This window comes from Pelodiscus sinensis, chromosome 5 (genome assembly GCF_052426305.1).
Source record: "Pelodiscus sinensis isolate ZL-2025 chromosome 5, ASM5242630v1, whole genome shotgun sequence".
NCBI classification, from domain to species: domain Eukaryota; kingdom Metazoa; phylum Chordata; order Testudines; family Trionychidae; genus Pelodiscus; species Pelodiscus sinensis.
In genome coordinates this window covers 24098859-24122889 of record NC_143056.1, presented here as the reverse complement: position 1 = coordinate 24122889, position 24031 = coordinate 24098859, and the positions used below count along the sequence as shown (strand labels likewise).

At 41.8% G+C, this 24031-nt stretch overlaps 1 protein-coding gene across 9 annotated transcripts in view; it reads left to right on the top strand.

Moving 5' to 3' along the window:
* Window positions 1-24031, top strand: part of EVL (Enah/Vasp-like) — a 211449-nt gene that overhangs the window by 175036 nt on the left and 12382 nt on the right. For 7 of the 9 annotated variants that reach the window (XM_075926581.2, XM_075926578.2, XM_075926577.2 and 4 more), the window contains 6 exons: window positions 6902-6965; window positions 11700-11767; window positions 15660-16547; window positions 18533-18762; window positions 19822-19943; window positions 23941-24001. In XM_075926581.2, the coding sequence (XP_075782696.2) occupies window positions 6949-6965; window positions 11700-11767; window positions 15660-16547; window positions 18533-18762; window positions 19822-19943; window positions 23941-24001 (1386 nt within the window). In that variant the 5' untranslated portion in view covers window positions 6902-6948. The remainder of the gene's footprint in view (window positions 1-6901; window positions 6966-11699; window positions 11768-15659; window positions 16548-18532; window positions 18763-19821; window positions 19944-23940; window positions 24002-24031) is intronic. The other 2 variants (XM_006123778.5, XM_075926582.2) reach the window with 1 other exon arrangement.

Genomic DNA, 24031 nt, shown 5'->3' with positions numbered 1-24031 from the left:
GTCAAAACAATAACGATATCTCTCCCCGTCCAATGGCAAAGTGCTGTGGTGATGGAATAGCCAGGTTTTACTGACAAAGTTCAACAAAAGTTCAAAAGAAACTGGCAAATATACACAGTAAGATCCACAGTCAGAGTAACCTTCGTAACAGTATCATACAACAGAGAGTTCCCATTTGGGTCCTGTTAGTTCAGTCAGGGAAAAGGCAGAAGCTGTACAAAAGGTGACGGAGCAGCATCAGCACCAGGATGTTGCATTTAGCTAGATTAGTACTAGGCTAGAGGCAGTGCTGCTGGGACTATCAATGTCACATAGATCCAAGACAGGTGATGAAGGAACCAGCCAGTTTCAGGAACTGATGTGGAAACAGCAAATGTTTCCTGGCCCAGAAAACATTGTGGATAATTGTCATCAAATGAAAAGTGGAACATAACTAACATGGAAAATTTCTAGTGTCTGTACACCCAAAAATAGGCCTAGAGCCGAGTCACAAGAGGTTCATAGAAAATGCAATAAATTATTACAAAGCAAAGAGGCATGGAAACATCAGACACCAACAATACATCTCCTGAATTAATTGATAGAAATGTAGCTTGTAACAGCTATGAAACTGAAACAACTTAGGAGATGAAGGGTATCCCCTGATTATTGTATTCAGTACACCGGTCCCCTGGGGTTAGTCCCAAAAGCTGTCAGGGTAGGAGGAAAGTCGCATTGCAATTTGAGAGGGATGTTTATATGGGGATGCCATTACCAGCTGCATTCATTGCTGGTGTCTGCTCGTGTTTAGAAAGCAAATAAAAATGTGAGCAGTTAAATGAAGATTGCTCCATTTATTAAAAAATACTCTCAGTTCAAGCAGTTTTCTGATCTGCGTCCCACTTCATATGCACATATGAAATCAGGCTGTTGCTAAAATGTTCCCTTCATGTAATATTTGTGTGAGCATTAGTAAATCACATTACAAAACAAAAACAAACCCAGAGAGGAGGAGAGCACTAGATCAGTGTGAGACTCCACCATTGGGATCATAAGACTTGAAGCAAAACTTAGACAGAATGACACCATTTCCCAATATAATCCAGACAAGTTTACCAGAAACTTAGCCCAGGTTTGAAAGCCATTTGGAAAACCTGGTTTAAATATTGGGTTTTGAACAAAATTGGATGATTTTTTTTGTCAGTTTTGCAATGAAGGTTTCTCATTACCCTAGAAAACAGCCATTTCTGTTTATATAATGAGATCAGAGCTGGAATGCCTAAGGAATTATTTGGTGATGCTTGTATATAATCCTCTTAATGGAGGTGGAAGGGAAGTAGAGGGTAACAAGCTGAATTAGTATATTCCACCATCATGGTCTGCGGCAGTGGGTGTGGATGCAGGGACAACAGAAGACTTAGAGTCTTAAGAGCCCCAGATATCTAGTTATCCCAAGATAGTCTCTGTGAAGGTTTTTCCTTCATCTCTCATCCGGACCACTGCCTACCCCCACTGGAATCCATGCTGCTATTGGCTATGATGGACCCTGTGTCTAGCTATGTGGCAAGTATTAATGCTGGTTCTAGCTAAAGATGTTAAAATGCATTTAATTAAGTAATTAAGTAAAATTTCAGAGGTTACATGTGGGGAAGGGGCTCCCCCATACCCTGCACATACTAGCTCCCACTTGCCCCCCATGCTACTGCCCCTGATACAGAGGCAGCAGCACGGAGGGAAGGGAAGCAGGCAGCTCCCTAGTCAGGCGCTGGTTCACATGGAGAGCCAACTGTTAAGCTGGCTCCCCATACACACCGGGAGCCTGCATGTAACCGTGAAGGTTAACCAATGAGCCCAGGTTCACCATTTAACCATGTACACAGTTACACTTTCACATCCCTAGCTCTAGCTGCATTATCCTGCCACATATTTTAATAGAATTCAGCAGACATTTTGTTTTTCAGATGAGAGGAGACCAATAAGCTAACCAGTGCAATTTTCACTGCTAATCATCCCTCCCTCTTGCCACGCATTCAGTGGGCTATATGGAATTTTGGCAGAGGCTGGGAGAGTTTTGCCAATCCATGTTTCCTCTGTGCATGGCCTCAGCATGGAGTGTTATGTGGTTTTATTCCCACCCACCCATCCATGCAGAGGAGCATAGGGAATTAAGTCATTACGTGCTGATTCTTTGTTGCTGTCATATTATACATCCCAGTTGTCGAGTCAGTTCCATGCTACCACCTCAAAAATGTAATTCTTTTAAAAAATTCAATAACATCAAGCACACTTTATTTTATTTAAAGTAGCTTGAGGGGGATATTGGGTCTAACACAAACATTTGTGCAGAAGAGAAATGAACTGTGCAGCAAAAGGAGTAAAAGTTTATGTTGGAAAACATTAAAACAGCAGAGGATCTTTTTCTCTCTGAGGATTTTTATACATAATCTTGAAGTGCAGGGATTTATATCTGAGAATTTAACTCTGCTTTGCAGAGACATTCTAAGACATTCAAGAATTGTCACAATATTCCAAAACATCTGACAGAGAACGAATGGAACTTTTTGAGCTACCTGGCACTGTACACAGAGCATCTGAATGCCATCTGGCCCTTTAATTGATTATACGTGTAAACACCACATCACCTTTGTTGAAGATGTGTGTGTGAAAGAGAATTCTAAGTCCTGATTTATTTCTTCCCATTTGATATTTTCTTTTGCAAGTGTGGAAAAGGCCATTTCTTAAGATGTTGCAGAAAATGTGTCAATTTCAACAGATAAGCATTTTTAATAAGGACCAAAGTGTCATCTTCATTTTAAGCACACTACTCACTGTTAGCAAATAAAAGAAAGCAAGATGTTAATTAATACTCTTAAATTAGGATTTTAAATAAGTGACCCTGTTATATGTAAAAAATAATATAAGAGGTATCAATGGACAGAACAGAGATATATAGATCGCTGATCAAGGAAATTAAATCAAATTATATTTAATATAATGAAAAAAGATAGTGAAAGATTTTTTAAAACCTGGCCACTTTTTTTTCATCACAAGTATGTGACAGCTAATGACTTGTGACCCCATTGGATCTTTGAGAGGTTACAAGGCAAGCTTCATTCAGATATTGTGTATAAAAGTGCTTTTATTAGCTATAAGGGAGCATACAATATGAATATTCATCATAAGATAAACTTAAAAAACAACCAATAGTCTGGTAGCACTTTAAAGACTAACAAAACATGTAGATGGTATCATGAGCTTTTGTGGGCACAGCCCACTTCAGATGACCAGAGTGTTGGCTGTCCGCTCTGGTCATCTGAAGAAGTAGGCTATGCCCACAAAAGCTCATGATACTATCTACATGTTTTGTTAGTCTTTACAGTGCTACCAGACTATTTGTTGTTTTTTCAGTTTATCCTGTACAGACTAATTCGGCCACTCCCTGAAGCATAATAAGATAGGCATGGCAAAAAAAAAACATGAGGCCTAAGAGTGCCTACTAGTTATAGTAGTTACAATTTTCTTAATGTAAGAAGCATAAAGACTTAGACCACTACTCTAGGTCACTTGTGCTAGGTGTATCCCTGGGAGTACGCAGAAGTCTGCCAGGAGGTATGTCAACTCATATAGATATTTGCTTAGTTTTATGACAAGCTACACAAACACTAGCAAATTCAGTACAAGCTAAAATTTCATGCAGTGATTTGTTTATACTGCTCTATATACTATACACTGAAATGTAAGCGCAATATTTATATTGCTATTGATTTATTTTATAATTATATGGCAAAAATTAGAAAGTAGGCAATTTTCAATAATCGTGTGCTGTGACACTTGTATTTTTATATCTGATTTTGAAAGCAAGTAGTGTTTAAGTAAGGTGAAACTTGGGCAGCCATAAGACAAATCAGATTCTTGAAGAGGTATGATAGTCTATAAAGGTAAAGAGCCACTGAGATAGGATTATAGTATTTAGCAAAAAGCGCCCTTTTGTGGGCACTTTTTGTGGGCAAGGTGTTGATGCTAATGCAAATATATTAATGCATGTAGCGTATAGCAACAACCGGAAACCCTATTTATGGTTACCTGAAAAGCCACATATGGACAGGGGCTAAGACTTAGTTAACTGTGGTCACCGGTACGGGTGTTAAAGTTTAACTGTTTAACCATTTAATCCATATGCTGAAGCTGATAAGGTTACTTAAATACAGGCAGTCCCCGGGTTACATGGATCCGACTTACATCGGATCCCTACTTACAAACGGGGTGAGGCAACCCCACACTAGCTGCTTCCCCCCAGCAGACCAGAGAGACACGAAGCTAGCGCCCCCCCCCCCAGCAGGCCAGGGAGACGTGGAGTGGCTTTTCTCAGCAGACACCTCAGCTTGAGAATAAAAGACTGAACGAAGTGAGGTGTGGGAGAATAAAACTGAGCTCTGGAGAAATGTTTGGCTAGAGTTTCCCCTACAATATGTACCAGTTACGACTTACATACAAATTCAACTTAAGAACAAACCTACAGTCCCTATCTTGTACGTAACCCGGGGACTGCCTGTAATTAAACTCACTGGCTGGGACCCTGGCACAAGCCAAGAGTGGGGAGCAGGGCCGGCTACCATGGTGAGGCTATCAGCCTACTGAGAGCAGGGCCGACAGCCATGGTGAGTAGGGCTGGGAGCCTGTCAGGAGTGGGGCCAGCAGCCATGGCAGAGTTCGGGAGCCTTCTGGGAGCCTGGGATTGGGGCCAGCTGCCGTACCTTGGAGAGGAGCGGTGACCTTTTCTTCACCTACTGCTGCATCCCCTAAAACGCTTAACTGTGTTCCTGACAGAATTTTAATCAGTTACATAGTCAATGTTTTTCTATATTTTTACATCCCTAGTGACTGGTATGTAAATGTATGAATTAAGAGATATGACACTTGATGATTATCAGTGGGTTTATCCTATTATGATGTCCTCCTCTTTTGTGTCCAAAGTGAATCGCCAGGGATGACAAACAATGACAAAAGCCATAGTATGGTCATGGTGGGCATCTTCACTTAGCTTGTTACTTCATATGGTTCCCATAAGGTTGTACGTATAAGAACAATGTGAGGTTGTAAGAATGAACAACGCAGTAAACCACTTTACTGTCCTTACCTGAGTCTTATATTTACATGTATTAATTTTTCTGATTTCAATTATATTTGTATTAAATAATGCTCATAAATTTTTTGTGTGCGCTTCACCAAACCATTCTCTTCATTAACTCAGTGTGTCTGCCTGAATAAAGACAGGTTACTTATAACATGTGCAAATTGCACTCTAAAATTATCCCAGGTTATAGGTTGCAGTTGATGTAATTATGATCGCAACCCTGCAAACACGCACGTGCATAACTAAAAACATGAGTCTAAGTTAAGCATGTGTGTTTGCAGAATTGTATACTTCTTAGTACCTATCTGATATGCAGGTAGAATTAACTTGCTAGATGTTCATCTGGCAGAAAATTTCAACCCAACCTCCAAACTGGATTGCTCCAAACCTGTTGTAGAAGAATTTTTTGTAACCTGTTTCTTTAAAATCTGAAACTTATGCAAAATTACACCGAGACTAAAAAAAGAAATTGGCTTCTTATGTAGGGAGGGCGTTTTTCGGTAAGATCTGATCTGGATTTCTTCTGCATTACAAATGTACATGTTAGCCAAACTGGGCATGTTATTTAGTGTTCATTTCAGAAGATTCTTGCTGATCTACCAGATTAATGCAGTGTTTTTTGCTAACCATTTCTGGGGATCCTGATTCGGTTTGTACTCATGGCAATCAGTTATTTCTGCTGTCTCACCCTTACACTTTCTCTCAGGCTTGCACGCACATTGGCACTTAGCCTGAACATGCATGTGTTCTCGTTCATTTTGCCAGCTGCAGTATAGCAGTTAGCGTGATAGTATGGTTTTTCCCAAGTGAAATTTCCTTGTTAGTAATACTGTCAAATCTTGCAGCACTCTTCAAGTTGGAGTCCTGTTAGTTGATGAGGGATATGAGGGCTTTTAAAAATGTACCCATAACCCCTAGAACGTCTGCAACCAAATAAATGTTTAATTAAACATATAATAGATGTGAACATAAGAACATATAATAGATGTGTGTGTTTATATTTAGAGAAGACATATGCATTTATTGTAGATGGGTCCAAACCAAAGCCTGGATCTAAAATCACCAGCATCTTAGAGTTAGAGGGAAATTTGTCCTTTTATTTGTATAAATTAATAAAAGCTGTTGAGGCTGCCGTTATGAATAGTGAGGATTAGAGAACAGGGAAGTAAAGCTGAACAACCCTCTCAGGGCAAATTGCTCTCTCTGGTTCATACGGTCACTCTCCTGTCCTCCGGAATCTATCACCATTCAGTATTTATTTTGCACACTGGATCTCAGCAGAAGTTCCACACATAGAACTTGTACAGTGTATTCACCAAAGGCTAGATTGAAAACATCCTGATCCAACCAAGCCTGATTTAAATTCTACAGAGACTAAAACTTTGCATTTTAGTAATATGCTTGACAGCTGTACCACATCATCCTTTCAAATGTTGCAGGTCTGCAAATCTTCATTCTAGCATAATTGCATTATGTTGTCTACAGTTATCACCAGTGCCTATGAATTACTTAATATGGCTGTTCCTATATGCTGGTATTGGATCTGTCTCTCTCTCTCTCAATAGAATGGAAGTAATTTACTACACTAGCTCAGCATCTGATTCAATGTGTGTTAAAAAAATTTAAAATAATGAATAAAGGTTAGAAAACATGTTCCTTGAATCATTTCAGCTTTGATCTCTCTTAACACTTCTGTACGAGTCTGTGAACAGCACTGTGTTTCAGAAATGGTAACAATGTTGTCACCGCATTTGTTTTACTAATTATAATTTGTTGTATTTTGCATAGGTCCAACTACCCAGCGCCAGGTTCAGAATGGACCCTCTCCAGATGAAATGGAAGTGCAGAGAAGGTAAGAAACAAAATTTGAAAACAATGTGTTAGATTCAAATTATTTTATATTTTTAAAAAATGACCCATGCTAGTTTATAATAGTTAAGGCCCCAATCATACAGTTGTTAGCCATGGGTCTCTGTGATGGCACATAGGTCTGCTTGTGTATATCCATTTGCAAAATTTGGGCTTGATTTGTTTACATTCAGGTGGATGGTGCCTGTAATTAGTCAGACTCAACAGTCTAGTTTCCCACAGGTAGGTAGGTAGGTTGTGTATTTGTTTGTTACAGGTTTATCAAAAAATGTAGCATTAGGAAATATACTCTGTCTTCAGCACACAAATTGAACTGTGCATATCTCCAAGGGGAGAATCTCTATTGTCCCATGTACACCCTGGTTTCCCTAACAGAACCATTCCTGACTTTACAACATTGGAGTATCTGTGTGTGTGTGATTTATGCACAAAGAAACATGTGCATTCACACACATTTAAAGGAAAAGCCTTCTAGTGGCTCATTATTATACTTTAAAAATCACTCGCCAAACTGCTTTAATCAGTACTTGGCACACTTAGTATTGATAATTTTATATTCTGAGTATTGTTATTCTGAAAATACCTGATGAGTTCAAAGTACCGGTATTTAGTTTTATTAAATTAACGTGATTTTATATTATGCAAGTCAATGTATATAAATCAGGACATCTTTGCTAATTGACACCATTTTTTCCACATAAAACTTTTTAGCTGTTTTTACAGCTACTTTCTGTCATGATCCTGGCTTATATGTAATGATTTTCAGTTACTAATTAGTAAAGAACTCAAACCATTTTTTTCAATTAAAAGGCAAGAATAAGATATACTGATGTCCAGAGATTCAGATAATATGAAATTTAAAAGTAATTTGCATCGTGTTTTCTTGTGCTATTTTCTTAAGATTATCAAGAGAGCTTTTTATGAGACTGAGTTCAAACCAGCACTCTTCTCTTACCTGTTCACTATCACCAGTGAAACTAACAGCAAAAAACTCTGCAAGTGTAGACATAGCCTAAGGCCTTGTATACACTTAAGTTTTACCAGCATAATTATGTCAGTAAGAGTAAAAGCCCTAGTATGGATGTAGTAACACTGGTGTAAGGCGCTTTAAACCAGCATATCTCATTTTATTTAATTGAACCCAGTAGATGAACTTTTATACTGGTATATATGTATCTATACTATGGAAGAATTCTGGCTTCACATATATCAGCATAGTGAGAACAGCTAAAGGCCTAACTGCAGGTCTAGTAGTTTGAAAATGTTGTTCTAAACTTTCGAGTGAGCAGGTAAATGAAGATGAGAAAAACAATGCAAAATGCATTTGTTTAAAAGATTTTCTTTCACAATTTTAAATATAGCATAGATTATTTTCTAAAATCACAGAGTTCAATCTGGCCACTCCTACTCATACTGAGTTTGACCATACTGAATAGGACCATACTCCATCAGTAGCCCTTAGTAGATACATAAGGCCCCATCCTGCAAATCTTTACTCACATAAATAATCTTTACTTAGTTCCATTGATGTAAATGTGACAATTTATGTGTGTGAGTTCTGTTCACACAAGTGAATGTTTATAAGAGTTCTCCCTTAGCACATGTAGGGTGTATAGTTGCCAAGAGACAGCCAGGGCCAGCCTGAAATTCAGATGTCTGTGTTGGGTTCCTTCTTTGGGGAAGGTACACAAACTTTCAGTTCCCAGCCAGGCCAGGCTTCCCCTACAGCAGAGGGAACTGTTGGGGAGAGAATGTTCTGCTAGATTTTTGCACATTAGCCCAACTCTGGAACCACACTCGGCCATGCAACATACTGCCCACGTTCCATCTTTGGCACTTTTATTGCATTTGCTCTACATTTTCAAGAGAAAAAAATAGATGCCAGTTTAGCATTTTGTGTAGGGCCTCAGCTCTTTGTTCTGATTCAGCTCCTTCTGCTTATAAGTAACAAGCTGTTCAGGAAGAGAAAAATGCGTAGATAATGCTTTGTGTTTTCATGTCTACAATAGCAGTATCAAAAGTGCAGCTGAAGCAGGTGCCTCAGATGCACATTATATACCTACAAAGAATAGCAGGAGATTGTAGGTGGAAAAAAAGATACAGATCCTGACAATGTAAATTCTGAGAGCTCTACTAAAGACTGTGTTGGTACAACAATTTCAACCAGCTAAGGGTATTCTCCAGGATGTTTTATTACACACCAACAGTATAATTTTCGTGTGTCCTTACTGGCCTTTCAAAAATTGCACTGCTGCACACAATATATAACTTGTGACTTTATACAGAGGAGTGACATGCCACGTCTCTATTGTGAATCTAGTGCAAGACTGATCACTGCATAATGAATAATCCTAATTATGAATGTGCCAATCCACGGCTGTTGAATTGGAGCCTAAAATGTAGCAACGTCTGTCATGCAAATTAAAAGCCTTTAACTTTATTTGTACATACCTTAACATAATTTTTCTGGACAAAAAATTACATGTAGTAAAAATCACAAGTTCTACAGTACATCAAATATATGCATTTAAAATGCAATGAATATAAAATATAACCAGGAAAACCTATTTAAAGCTTTCACTGCCTATTAATTCATTATAGGCACAGCTTTAGTTAAGGTTACACAGTTGTCCATAGAATTAGTCTAGAGTCCCATGGAAAATATAGTATTTGATTATGTAGTTAAAGACAGTATCATAATGCATATGCACAAGAGGACCAAATTAAGATTCCGCAGACAACAGTAATTCTGGAATTTCCTGACTTTTGAGTGCTTGACTTTGCAAATATAACATTACTTTCTATGTGTAATAAGATAAATATAATTTCTTTCCACAATGTGAGTCCCATCCAAGTGTAGTTGAAATATATAGTTCATATCCATATAGACTGGGGTTCTCAAGCATCATTGCACCACGACCCCCTTTGACAACAAAAATTACAACACAACCCCAGAGAGAGGAGAGAAAGCATGAGTTACCAAGGGCTTCATCTCCAGGCAGGGGGCCTGTAATCTGAGCCCTACCACTCAGGGCTGAAGACAGGCAGCCCCAGGCAATGGGACTTTTTGGCCCTACGCCCCAGAAAGTGTGAGTCAGCCCTGGTGATTCCATTGAAATGGGATCACAATCCATTTGGGGGTCTCGACCTGCAGTTTGAGAATCACTGATGTGGATTCAGAAATAGCTGTTATTTTAGGTATAGTTGTTCAGCTTTTTAGTTAACTGAAGAAAAGTCAAATAGAGTTTCTTGGTTGTAACAGTGAACACTAGTTCTTCAGGGCTGTTCGTGTGAAAGAGACGCCCTCTAGTGGGAAATTTGGAGCACAGCATGCCTTAGTAAAATGGAGAATATTTTTGGAATGCTTTATTATACCATTGATATAATAGGTTGCTTTTATATCATGTATTCCCAACCAAGAGCCCAACCCTGCAAAGCTTTACATACAAAGGTATTAATATTAACACTTTCCTCATGATCATACTTCTGTTAAAAACTCAACAGAGTAATTTTTTGATCATTGCTTTTTGAGGCAGCCAAGACATATTGGTTCTCTTGACCATAGCAGTAACTGAGGCCAAAATTTGGCTCATGGTATTTAACGTGTTATAAGATCGTTCTGTTAACCGGGTGTCCAATACTTTTTTTACTTGCAAAATTCTGATTGTAATAAAGGAATTTATTATACAGCTTTGTGAAGCAGTTGGCTATGCACAATCAACCACTAAATACAAATCAAATTTCCTTAAATTCTTATAAGTACTGCCATTCCTGATGCCCTATATCATCACAGCATTTAAGCATGTGCTTAACTTCAGCATGTTAGAGACCCCATTGACTTAAGTGGAACTCCTCATATGCTTAAAGTTAAGTACTGTATATACTTGAGAGCTGTGCTGGATTGAGATCTGAGGGTATGTCTAGACTGCATCCCTCTGTTGGCAGAGAGATGCAGAGCAGCGAGAGCTACTTGCCAGCCCTGCATCGCGCCTGCACCAGACTGGCACTGCACATGTGTGCAGCACCGGTGAATGGGGCGCACAGAGCGACTGGCTGAAATCTACTCGCCATAGTCTAGAGGGGGATCTGTCGAGAAACAAAGCCTTTTTCGATAGATCCTGTAAACCTTGCAGGAGGCATAAGGGATCTGTCGAAAAAGGCTTTCTTTCTCGACAGATCCCCCTCTAGACTGCCACTTTTTGCTGACAAAGTGCTGAGTTGGCAAAACGTGGTGGCCATTTTTATGCAAATTAGCACAGGATATTTAAATCCCTGCCTCATTTGCAATGTCGACCTGCCTAATCTGCATCCCTCTGCCGACAGAAGGATGCAGTCTAGACATACCCTGAGACACTTCAGTTCTCTCTGGTTTAAAGTTCATTGGCTGTTTTATATTTTAATTTCCACTATAGAATTATCATATGAATTACAAACTTTTGTGACAAGCATTTGCAATATACTCCAAGTACAGGGCCCTAATCTGATCTCACTTTCGCTTTTGTAAATCAAGAGAAACTCCGCTGAAGTCAGCGTGGAGTTATACCAGTGTAAATGAGATCAGAACTCACCTCTGCTCTTTTGGGCTAGTCTTTATGTCTTTAATGGGCTGATTAATACCCCCAGATGTAAACGCTGACTTTTCCCATCTCTGTATATAGAATATTTTCTAAAAAGAGTAAAAAATAAAACCGGAATGTTTTAAAAACCATTATTTTAGGCAAGTGATGGAGCAGCAGCAGCAGCAGCAACGCCAGGAATCTCTGGAAAGAAGAATCTCTACCACAGGCATGTATCAGACAATGAAATGTATCGCTAAACAATGCAAACATAATCCTCTGCCTGCTTGTTTCCTCTAGCTGATGTTGGTTTTCGTGTGTTACTGCAGAAACAACTGGCCTGCTAAATATAACTAAAATTATTCTGGAATTTCAAAGCATTTTCAATTAGAGACATAAGCTAATGGATTGGAACATGGCTGCATTCAGATTTGACTCGAAGTTTAAGGTCCAAGTCTTCAGAGCACGCAGGACAACTCAGACACAGGATATAAAGGTGGATTTAAGCAAAGCTCTGTGCTTTCCTAGTTATGAGACTGGCGTAAGACTGAGCAATATGAATTCTGCTCAGAATTATGCTTCTGACAACAGTGCCAAGTTGTTTGGGTGCAGAAAAGGCCTTGTCACACTTTCTACACAGCCACAGGAAGGGTGGGTAGCATAGAAACCACTTTACAGGGTCTATGGCACAACCATAGGATCCCCCTATGTCAGGGGTTCCCAAACTTTTTTGACATGGGGACCAGTAAATCCATTCACGAGCTTTTGGAAGACCAGTAACATTCATTTGTGTCTTTGCATATGCATTAAGCAAATGATGAATATTCAAATAAGTTGTTTCTGGTCCTCCCAACGCCCCAAGTGCCAGCTTTACCAAAGTTTTTGATATGGTTACCCACAATATTCTTGCTGGCAAGTTAAGAGAATATGGATTGGATAAATGGAGTGTAAGATGGATAGAAAGCTGGCTAGACCAGGGTTTCCCAAACCTGACTGGTCCCAGATGAGGGATTTTTTTGGATCAGGGGAGGTCATTTCAGGGCTCCTGGTTCCCCCACTCCCCGCTAGGCTTCTTTGTACCTCCCTCCCCTGCAACCCAACTGAGCTGCCCACCCCCCCTTGTTCCCTGCACCTCCCCCAGAACCATCCCCACAATCCAAGGGAGCGCAGCACCAGTTCCCTGCAGCCCCTCACAGCCCAGCTGAGCTGCCCTTCTGTTCCCTATGCCTTCCCCCATACACCTCAGCTCAGTTGAGCCCCACACTGGTTCCCTGAATGCCTCCCCCACAGCACAGCTGAGCCCCGTTTCCCTGCACCTCTCCCCAAGCCTCGCAAAACTGCTGAACCCAGCTCTGATTTCCTGTCCGTCCCCCCCTTAAGTCTAGCCCCGGGTTCCCGGCACCTCCCTCCTCCTGCAGCCCAGGTGAGCCCAGTGCCCCACACCTCCCCCCCCCAGTCCAGCCCGGCGCTCCCCCTAGCATCAGAGGAGTAGCGAAGATGTTATGCGCCCGGGGGCAAAAGCAAAATTTGTGTCCTGAACCTGGCACGTGGCTGAGCCAGACCCTGAGAGGAAGGGGGGAGCTTGTATTGTATCCTCCCCCACCCCCTCCAGTTTGGGGCAGGCCCCCACATGCACTATCCACAACAACACATGGAGGGAATCGATCCCCTCAGTAAAGCCAACTCCTTTAGAATTGAGATTATCCAGCACGAGTTGAGGTAGAGAGAACACTGTGTGCACATGTCTGATATATGTTTACCAAAACTGCTACCTGCCCAACTTGCCAAAGAGGAAAGGAAACAGGGAGGCCAACAGGAATGGTTTGGAGCAGTGTGTCTCACCTTTTTTTTTTTTTTATAAATTACCCCCCTTTAAAAAAATTATCAGTTCCCCCAGCACAGTTTTCAGACACTCCATTTTTTTTTCTACCATTGAAACACATTTGTTTAAACAACTTAATCATAGCTGGGTGGGTGATGAAATTTTTGGGTGTAAAAAGTTCAAAAATAATAAAGCACTGAATAGCTTAAACCAAAAATTCAGTTTTCTCCAAATTTCAGTTGTGTCGATGTACCCCCCAAACTTCTCTTGAGTACCCCTATGGGTATTCATACTACTGGTTGAGAAACAGTGGTTTAGAGCAGTGTTTTTCAACTTTTTAAATAAAGTACCTACAAAATTATAAGTATCCCCAATGCACCCACCCCTCTCCCAGATCCAGGCATCCCCAGTCCCCCTGCTCCAACCTAATGCTCCTTCTGCCCCAGAACACCCTCCCCCACTCTAATCCAATGCCCATCCCCCAGAGCCAGGCACCCCCAGCTTCCCTGCCCTAGCCCAATCCCTCTCCCCCTTCTGCAGAGCCGGGCAGGGTAACCCTACCTTTACAGTAGCTGCTCCTGCTGCTTGGTCCTGCCTCGGACGCTTGATTGCACAGGTGGCCAGACAGCGCTCCTGTAATGTAGAAAGCTGATACCTTATAGGAAGGTGCTACTGGTAGCATTTTCTTATCTGTACGACTGTAAGGAAATGCTCCTATAGGAAACTACTATCAGAAGTAGCACAATCCTACAGGGAGCATTTCCATACAGACCAGGTTCGCGGCTTGGCACAACTCATGGTGCTGTGCGCTCTGCTCCCCCCCCCCCAGCCCGGTGCCCCCCTAGCGTGGTGCCCGAGGGGGCAACTGTCCCCCCACTATGCCTCTGTGCCAGGAGCCTGGAACATCTGGCTGCATCCTCCACCCAGCCTGCTCCAGGACTTGGGGGACCCAGCGCCGCACACATACTCCAGAAGCCCGGAGCACCCCGGCAACCATGCTGAGGCCCAGTATTTTTTTCCCACGGCCTGGTACCAGGCTGCGGCCCATAGTCTGGGAAACGCTGCCTTATGTAAAGGTGAACTGCCTGTGCCTGACTTTTCCCGCTTTCCCTGAGGTGTACATAAGAACATAAGAATGGCTGTACTGGGTCAGACCAAAGGTCCATCTAGCCCAGTAGCCTGTCTGCTGACAGTGGCCAGCGCTAAGTGCCCCAGAGGGAGTGGACCGAAGACAACGATCAAGCGATTTGTCTCGTGCCATCCCTCTCCAGCCTCTGACAAAAAGAGGCCAGAGACACCATTTCTATCCCCTGGCTAATAGCCTTTTATGGACCTAACCTCCATGAAATTATCTAGCTTCTCTTTAAACTCTGTTATAGTCCTAGCCTTCACAGCCACCTCTGGCAAGGAGTTCCACAGGTTGACTATGCGCTATGTGAAGAAGAACTTTCTGTGAGATTCCCTTAGATGGGGTAATGAAATGAGAAGGCTCGGGTAAGCTTAGTGGGAAAGTATTTACTGAATGGATTGAAAGTATTTTCTAATATATTATCAGGTTGCTAAGAGGTAAGGTGGGTAGAAAGGTTTGTGGCTGCAAATCTGGCTTTGGCTTCTGTGAAAGATGAAGCCAGAAATTTTTGTTTTGTGAATCTGGAAAAGAAGATTAATTTTTTAATTTAAACTCAGCACTTTTTAAATTTAAAAGCAGCTCAGTTATGTTCACAGAAAAGCTAACCAGTGACAGTTATACTGCATTACCCCCCACAGCTTTGAACTCCTCCTATGGGCTCACGCATTTGAGTGCCGTTTGGGGTCAGTTAAAACAAACAAAACCCTGGTTCTGCTTCTGCGAGGAACCTTGATGCAGGCGTAATAAGTGAGCCAGTGGCATTTTCTGCTGAACACCCTGTACCATGTATGGAGGAATCTCCATGCTGCACACAACTTGTGTGCCTGGCTGTATGTTCAAAGTGCCATTTGTCACTGTCCTTGGAATAAAGTGAATGTGTGTAATTTTGACTCAAGGTGACTTGTAGGGTTAGAGGAAACTTTACAAAAATCAAACCAAAATCTCTAGTCACTGCTGTACATGTCACTGCTTTGAATTAAAGGAAGGAACAACTCTTGATTTGCTGGGGTCATCTGGACATCACTAAAATCATGACTGCACCATCCATTTTTTTATTTTCGGCTTTCATTTACTTTTTAATTCCTTGTCTCCTAACCATTCTGTCTTGTTTTCATTCCTTGCTGTATTGCCTGTTTTATTCTTTTCACTTTTCTTTTTCTATTCTTTTAGTTTCTACCCTTCAGATAAAAGTGTCTTCTTCCCCCTCCCACTGCCAGTCTCCTCCTCCTGACTACAGTAACTACAATGCTTCTACTTCTGCTGGTGCTGCCCCTCCACCGCCATCTTATGCAAACATTATCTCTTCAGCATCTACCATCCCTGATTCCAGTAGTATAACCTCTTTCAAACCCTCTAACAGAGCCAGAGAATTCCCACTGCTTCGTCACAGACATTCTGCCTCCGAACTCTCACCCTCCCCAGGTTCCTTCTCCTCTCCGGTATGGCCAAACCATAGGACTGTAGCACAAAGCATCAAACAGATCTCTTTGTCCCCACCACCTGAGCCTCCTTCCCATTTTCCATTTGCACCCCACCAGCCGGTTAGACGTTCCTCTCTTTCACACTCTCCTCAGTCTTCCTGTTCTGTAACCACTACATGCCCCATGCAGAAGGGTTTTATCCCACAGCCGCATATTCCAGAGGTCCTTCCTGTGATTCCTGTCCAGAATGGCAGAATCAGGGGATCTACAGATATAACAGTCCAAGAAGCCTCTGCAAATGTACCTCAGATAGGTCTGAATGGGCAGTCCGAAGACCCCCCAACCACACAAATTCCTTTAAACTCCTCTAGCACCCAAGTAAAATGTGTCGATGGGTTTTTCTTCTCATATTTAGAAACTGTACCCATCTCTCAGCTACCAGTTATAGCCAGCCGTGCTGGTTCCTTTCCCCAGGCTTCTTTTCAGTCCTCCCAATCTTCACCTCATTCTACAAAGCAATTGTACCAGGCCATGTCACACTTTGTTTCATTACCTCCCCCTTCTGCTGCTGTATCTGAGGTGAATATGTCTAAGAAGACCCCTCCTTTCATGACTTCATCAACCATTTCCCACTTAAGTAAGTACTTGTTTTGAACTAGTTATAACCTTTAAAAGAGCTTTAGATTTGACCTGATCGTTCAGAAAGCCCACTTTGCTCTGTCCCTGGAACAATATGTGGGGAAAAACTCTTAAGTAATCAGACAAATGCTATGGCACCAGATAGTTCAGACAAATATGAAAAATGTATAGAGGAATGTATTAGTGCTGTAATTGGTGATGGACGGGACAAAAAATCTCATCCCCAAAGGCTCCAGTCTTTGGGGAGAGAGTGTTTTCGTAGTCTGAGGCCAGATCTACTCTAGAAACTTTTGCAAATATAGTAATGCCAGTTAGGAATGTAATATTTGTAATGTTTTTTCCTACTGATGAAAGTCTTAGCATAGATGCAGAACATTTTTATTTTTATGCATTTAAATATTGTTACTCCATCTCTCTATTTAAAATATTCAAGGCGGCTTACAAAAATTTTTAAATACAATACAAATATATATAAACATTTAAAATAGTGCTCTTGCCAGTATGGCTGGTTTCATATGGGGAACCATTATAAGCTGTACCTGCAAAAACACTCTTTCATCTATGTAAGTAGCATCTACCAGGGTAGCTGAACCACCAGACCTTTTCTAGTGTAGACTAATCCTGCATTTGGATCTGTATTTTGCATATAGATCTGTAATTTGCATATTACCTGTATTGCTAACATAACTAGATTAGAACAGGCCTGTGCGGTGCCTGTTCAAAATCCAGACCAGGTTTGGTAAGCTGGACCCATCTCTGTATATAAACACACTGTACTTAAATTGATGTACCTAAAAAACTTAGGAAACATTTGTATATTTCTTCCACTGACAAATTTCCTGCTCCACATATTTCAGCTGCCTCTGTTGGGTCAGACTCTCAACTGGTGCAGATCACTGTACGTCCATTTTCGTTGACACACTTATTCTAGATTACACCAGCGGAGAAGCGTGCCTGATATTTTTTAGTCTGGTCAATTTATAATTAAATTAGTTTTCAGCAGGCGTGAGCCTGGCCTCTAATTTTGCGTGTGTAGATTTGCACCTACAATTCCCCGTACTCACTATGAATTGGTAGTTATCTCTATTGTGGGCCCAAATAGGTAAGAAGTTAGATGATGTGCTGTACCTACAGTTCATTGCTGGAGCAGCACTGTGAGCCTAGTTATTAGCGGAAGCATCATTCCCAGAATGTTAGAGGTTATCTCTGACCACAGTGATGGGTGACGTTATTTAAAAAAATGAAATAGAAAAACAGGACTTAATCTCTGAATATCACTCCCAAATTTCTCTCTCAGCCAATAAAAGCCCTCTTTCAAATTAATGTTTGTTGCCCAATTGAGTTTGTAATTGAATAGCCACAGAAGCCTTTGAGGAGATGGAGTAATTAATGAGATACTCACTCTGTCCTGTTATAAATAGGAGACATATACCAGGGGCATTAACCTATTCTAATCAGTGCATTGAATGACACTTCTACTTGCAGTAGCCTCTGTTGAAGTACAGTGTGGCTAAAATTAAACACATTATTCATTAGTTCATTCAAATTTAATTAAATGGAAATTGAATGGAAATATATAACTAAAGCCCAGGACTTTATTTAAAAAGTGGACATTGATGTTCGCAAAGGTTATTGGTAACATTTATTTATCTGCAACTGAAAAGTTAAAATATAACTTATAAGCTAACACGAAGTGTACTCAGTGTTGAGACAGAACAGTTGCCTGATGAGAGGAAGAGATAGGTGGCATTTACATATCACAAGGGTTTTACATAAGGACATGGGTGCCGTTGATAACTAAAAGGCAGATGTTATACAATTGACATACTCACGGTGTATCATTCCTCTAATTGTATGGTAACCTTTGCAGTGATCACTCATCAGACCTTCATTCACCCAGTTGTCAGTGACAAGCGAACAGGTTGTGTATGTGAGATGGGGGAGAACGTTCTTTATTGTCATCTAATCTTCTGTATATTTCAGGTCCCATCCTTCCACCTGGTCATCCTTCCACTGCTGCCACAATCCCTGCTTCATCCAGTGGGCCCCCACCTCCGCCGCCTCCGCCAGTACCTCCGCCTCCTACAGGCGCAGCACCACCACCCCCACCTCCGCTGCCAGCTGGTGGAGGACATGGAGGTAGCATTGACGACGGGTCAGTGTCAGGACTAGCAGCAGCCCTGGCTGGTGCCAAACTCAGGAGAGTACAACGGGTAAGGACCATGGCACTGTGGTTTTCAGTCTGGCCTTCACTGGAGAATGAGGAATGCTTGACCTAGTTTTATTTAGTCTTCTGCAGATCTGTTTTATGGATAGTCAGCAAGGGTAACAAAACCCAGTGAAATGTGGTTTAAAGTGGCCTTTCCGTAGACCACATAAAGGCAGTTGTTTGTACAGGCTGTTATGGAAAGGAAGACTGAAAAGATATGTGCTGGAATTCCTGGCTCTCTCGAATTCAATCAAAACTCCCATTGACATCAGTGGATCCAAGAGCTCACTCTTAAGAGTCAAATTTTCAAATACATGAGGTGCATAGTTGCCTATCTGATTATATACGCAATACCTGCAGGTGCATATGCAGAGGCTATTTTATGATTGTTTGAACTTGCCTTTTCCTGAGCTGCACATGCAGTGTGGCTGGGCCTTTAAAGGGGCCATTTGTCCATTAGAAATAATCCTTAAAGCAGAGTTTTATGTTTGGGTAATTTTCATGAAGAAATTTTCCAATTGATTTTTTTTTTCCTGACTTTTTACAGTAGTTCACACTTTGATCCTCCCTGCTCAGTGAAGATTAACTAGCAGGTGCCTGCATCGATTTCATATGACTAAGACGTAATTGGTTTCTCTTCAACGTATCCTGTAGAACACTCACTAGTATTATGCTATCAACCATGATGATAAGCAGTTAAAACTACACTACACTTGTCAAATAAAGCCTTGATTGTGCAGCCCATGTGTGAGTAGGTACTTCTGAGAGTAATCAGGGTTGCATAATCTCACCAGAAAATCAGAAGTATTTTGTTGCCATTTTCATCATTTGCTCAGGTATTTACAAAATCCACAGTGTGGTTTCCCAATCCTAGCATGTGAATTAACGACTGGGTTTGACCCAAATTACATTTGCTTCCATTCCGACCCATTGTGCTTCCTGCCTCTGACTGCACGCTGCAGTCATAGTGTTTTGCTCCTAGTGATTATCTAAGCTAGTCAAAAAGGGCAGGTGCTTACAGTAAATTCCTCTGGTGATTTGAAATGTCAATTTGTGTCTTAAGCCAGAAGATGGTTCAGGAGGTTCCAGCCCCAGTGGGGCCTCAAAGAGCGATGCCAATCGAACAAGTAGTGGAGGAGGAGGAGGAGGACTAATGGAAGAAATGAATAAATTACTGGCAAAAAGGTTTGTACTTCATCCTAAAGTAGACACTGGAACAAGTGCCGCAGCAGACCATGGAACAATATGCTTTCAGGAGCTGCTAGCAATTGGGCAGCTCTGATGCCTCTCTGAAATGTGCAGATCTCCATGGGACATAGTATTGTGGAAGCTCAAGAGATCAGGTTCACAGCCTGCTGTGCTGCTGTTCTGATGTGGGTGTTATTTGCTGGGCCCCATTTTTTTGACATCGCAATAGCATAGGTACTGCCCAGCAGCAATAGTATCAGGCTAGCTTGAGCTGCTCTTGTTGATCCAGCCAGTCCTGTGGGAGCAAGAGCCTTAGGAGTTACTGGGTTTTCTCTCTGACTTTGCTGGTTTACAGTCTATGAAAGCTGCTGTGTTCTGAGGAAATGGAGCTTTAACAGAACCCCAAACAGATAATTATTGCATATTGGTAGCCTTTGAGGTAGGAAAATAAAATGTCACTGTACGTATGACCCGGCATATTCACTGTGATGCCAGGGTAAGCAGGTGCCTTGATGAGTCTGCACAGGATTGAAAGCAAAGTCCCCCCATAGTAGCACATGGTGCTTCATGCTCCCTGGATTCCCAAAAAATAACTTCCCAGATCAATGCAGTGTGGGGGACATTAATATTTGTTATTAGCAATGGCATAGGAGTATTTACTGGGTAGTGATGGCAGTACAGCATGCATTCTGTGAATTTTAGGTGTCACTGCAGCTTCTGTATGTTACTGGAGATTAAATTGTACTGCCATTGCATGAAGAACATAGACAAGGCTGCCCGGAAGCAGCTGCCCAGTTCTGAGTGTGCTGGCCAGTTTAACCAGCAAAGCTCACCTCACCCAGAAGACTCTCAAGACTTAAGCACATTCTGCCCTCAGTTATGCCCGTGCAATCCTATAGAAGTCACAGGGTCTGGAAAAGGTGCCCTGTGGATATAGCTGCACTGCAATTAAACACCGGACTCGGGGTCACGAGTCTAAACTGCAGTTTAAGGAATCCTGCCTGAACCTGGACATCTCTACAGCAGTTTTATAGCCCTGCAATCTGAACCCCATGAGCCCAAGTCAGATGACACGAGCCAACCGCTGGTGTTTATTTGTAGTGTAGATGTACCCAGAGTGTCACACGGTGGGATAGACTGTTTAGCATAAATAGTGGACACACATTGCAAGAGACCATTCAGTGTGAACAGTTAATAATTCTGCAGTCAACGGCCAAACTAACAATGCTCCAGTCGGTGGGTTACGGATTATTGTGATAAACCATAAATCCAGTGCCTTTATTAATAGAGACGTTTTAGTGTCTGGCAAAGTTATATTTTGAAGGTGGTGTTCAGGTTTCCTTTGAGGAAAAGGACTAAGATCAGTGAAGTGACTGCTTTGTGGAAAGTGGTACAGCGTTTTTGTCTTGTATCATTTTTTCTGAGAGAGAGAATAACTTACCGTGTCTCTCAACTATCATGGAACTCACACTGCTACAAGAACACTGCAAACAATCCATCAAACTGAGCTTCACTTGAGGACATCTTTGGCTCACTTCTGCTGGTCACATGAAGAGGGTGAATGTTTGGAAATGGAGGTGAGGGGTAAAGAGTGAGGGAAAAGGGGGATCCCAGATGCACCTAGACTGGCAATTCCTAGTGTGTGATTATGCTTTGAAGATGCAGTGGGCTTTGAAGATGCTGGTGCAAATTAGAAGTGACTCCATTCATGGCAATAGTTAAACTGATATAAAATATAATGTGAACAGAAGTAGGGTGAGTGTTTTTCTTAGGATTAATAAACTGATGTTTGCACAGCACTTTGGAAATCTAAAGCGAGGAATTATGCAGATGATTAAATGAAAACCACCAACAATCCACACTTGTCTCAATCTTGGTGCTGGGCTCTGCAGAGGATAGAAAAGTGTTAAGTTTTCTCAAGTGCTTTTAGACTCTAAGCAGAGTTTGAGAGTCAAAGGTGCAAACTCCCACTTCTCATGAATCACATTATCATTGTGGCTAATGTACTAAAAAGGAAGAGTAGAAACTGAACTATACTTTCTTTCTTTTGAGCTGCGTTGTGATTTGTAAGACTCTCTAGGTGCATCAACTCTGGTGCACCATCCTCAGCCATCACAGGCTGAGTTGTACCTTCTGCGGGCAAAGGACTGGAAAGAAACTCTTCCTCCTCAGGCAGGCTGCTGCTGCTGCCAGGCACAGACAGATGAGAAACAGTCTCTCCTTTGTCCCAGCGTCCCTGGCTGATCTCAGACCCACACCTGGAAACTGAGACAGCTTCTTTCACAGGCACATTGCCACTCCCAGCAGACAAACTGCCAGTCTCCACACTCGGTGTCTGAGCACACTGACCTCCCTCAAACAAATCATTTTCAGTTAGTTCAAGTTCAGTTTCACAAGCTTCACCCTCAAGAACTTTATCTTTTTCCTCAGTAAGAACTTCACCCGGGCCATCAACTGCAATCTGCTCCGGAGAAATGTTTTCCTGATCACTGAATTCTTCCTGCCCTGCTTTCAATTCCAGATTCACTTCTGAGACTTTAGGCAGGCACTCAGAAACCTCATTCACAGACACACTACTCTCCTGCACAGACACACAGCTCTCTCTCCCAGGCAAATCTTCAGAGAAACTCTTCCCTAAGTCACAGTAAGACTGGCTAGACACAGACCAATTGCTCAGAGTCACACATGCACTGGCTCTGAGGAAAAAAACACCAAAAAGCTGCCACTATCTAGTGATTTCACCCTAAAAAAACAGGAGGGAACACTTGAATTCCTTCCTCGGGGGTATCCCAAGCTCTTTTGCCCCAAAAGAGCTGGAAAAAGGAAAAGAGAGAAACAAGCCGCAGTCTCTGGTAGCTGACCACCCAGTCTTAGACACACACAGAGACCCCTGTTACTTTCCAGGACAAAAGAATCAAATCATCACCTTAAAGTGATTTTTTATTAACAAAAGATACACTTGATAAAGCATATTTGATTGCTAGGCATTACAGAGCGACTTAAGTAAAACAAATTAAAACACAGAGAAAATCTCTAGGGACAACTCTTAGATAGTGAAGGAGGTAGGGGAGGCATGGAGTCACACAGAGAAGTTCAAAATAAATCACAAAAATAAAGACAAATATCCTAATCGCAACTAAATACATGTTTCCCTCTACTCATGATCTGTGCTGATCCATACTTCAAGGTCCAGTTACTCCCATGTCCTATATTTCTCATAGGCATGGTAATACTGCTCCCTACCTCTGCTCTCTCCAGCCCTTATTTAGAATACACAAAGGAAGAGCAAACCAGGTAACTAATCCAATTCAAATTTCAGCACTGTATCCCCATTGGTTCTTCTGGCCCCCTGCTAACACCTGGCTAGCTACCTGGGTTTAACCCTTTCGTCACCGAGTGCTGCCCTGTACTCCTCCTATCCATCACAGGGGGTAATCTACACTTCACCCAGCCCTGCATCTCCATGCTCACATGTAGACCCTGGGGCCTACAGATTAAGCTCTGAGGGTCAGGAGTGGGAGATGCAAAATGTACATTGAGAGTCCATTCTGTGTATGGATTATAGGGGGGAAATAATCTTGCCCAATGTTAAAACATTCATCAGAGTAGCCTGTGTGCCAGTTCTTTGCATTATAGAAGCAGCCCTATCCCTCTTAGTTGCTCAGTGCCATGTACAGTTGGATTCCATCCCTTCTTTCTTCCTTTCTCTTACCCCTGTTCCTTTAAACTGTACAACCCTGTACCTTTGTATGGAGCCCAGACTCAAAATATCGATCCCTTGCCTGAAGAGCCTGCCTCAGAGAGGACTAGTCTGGATTCTTCACCATTGATCAAATCTAGTGCAGCCAACTTATTCAGTCTTCTGCTAAAGAAGTTACACAGCAGTAAAAGATTACCCCCACCAAGCCATGACTTGGTATTTTATAATGACAATGGAAGCTTTGTGCAGAAAAGGGTTGACTTTGTCCTACTTTCTTTTTACCCTGGTGCAAAGGAGGAAAGCAGCGTCACAGTCAGACAAGCCAGCTGACAAAAAGGAAGAGGAAAGCCAAAACGTAAGTGAAATGCTCACCAGCATTGTGTGC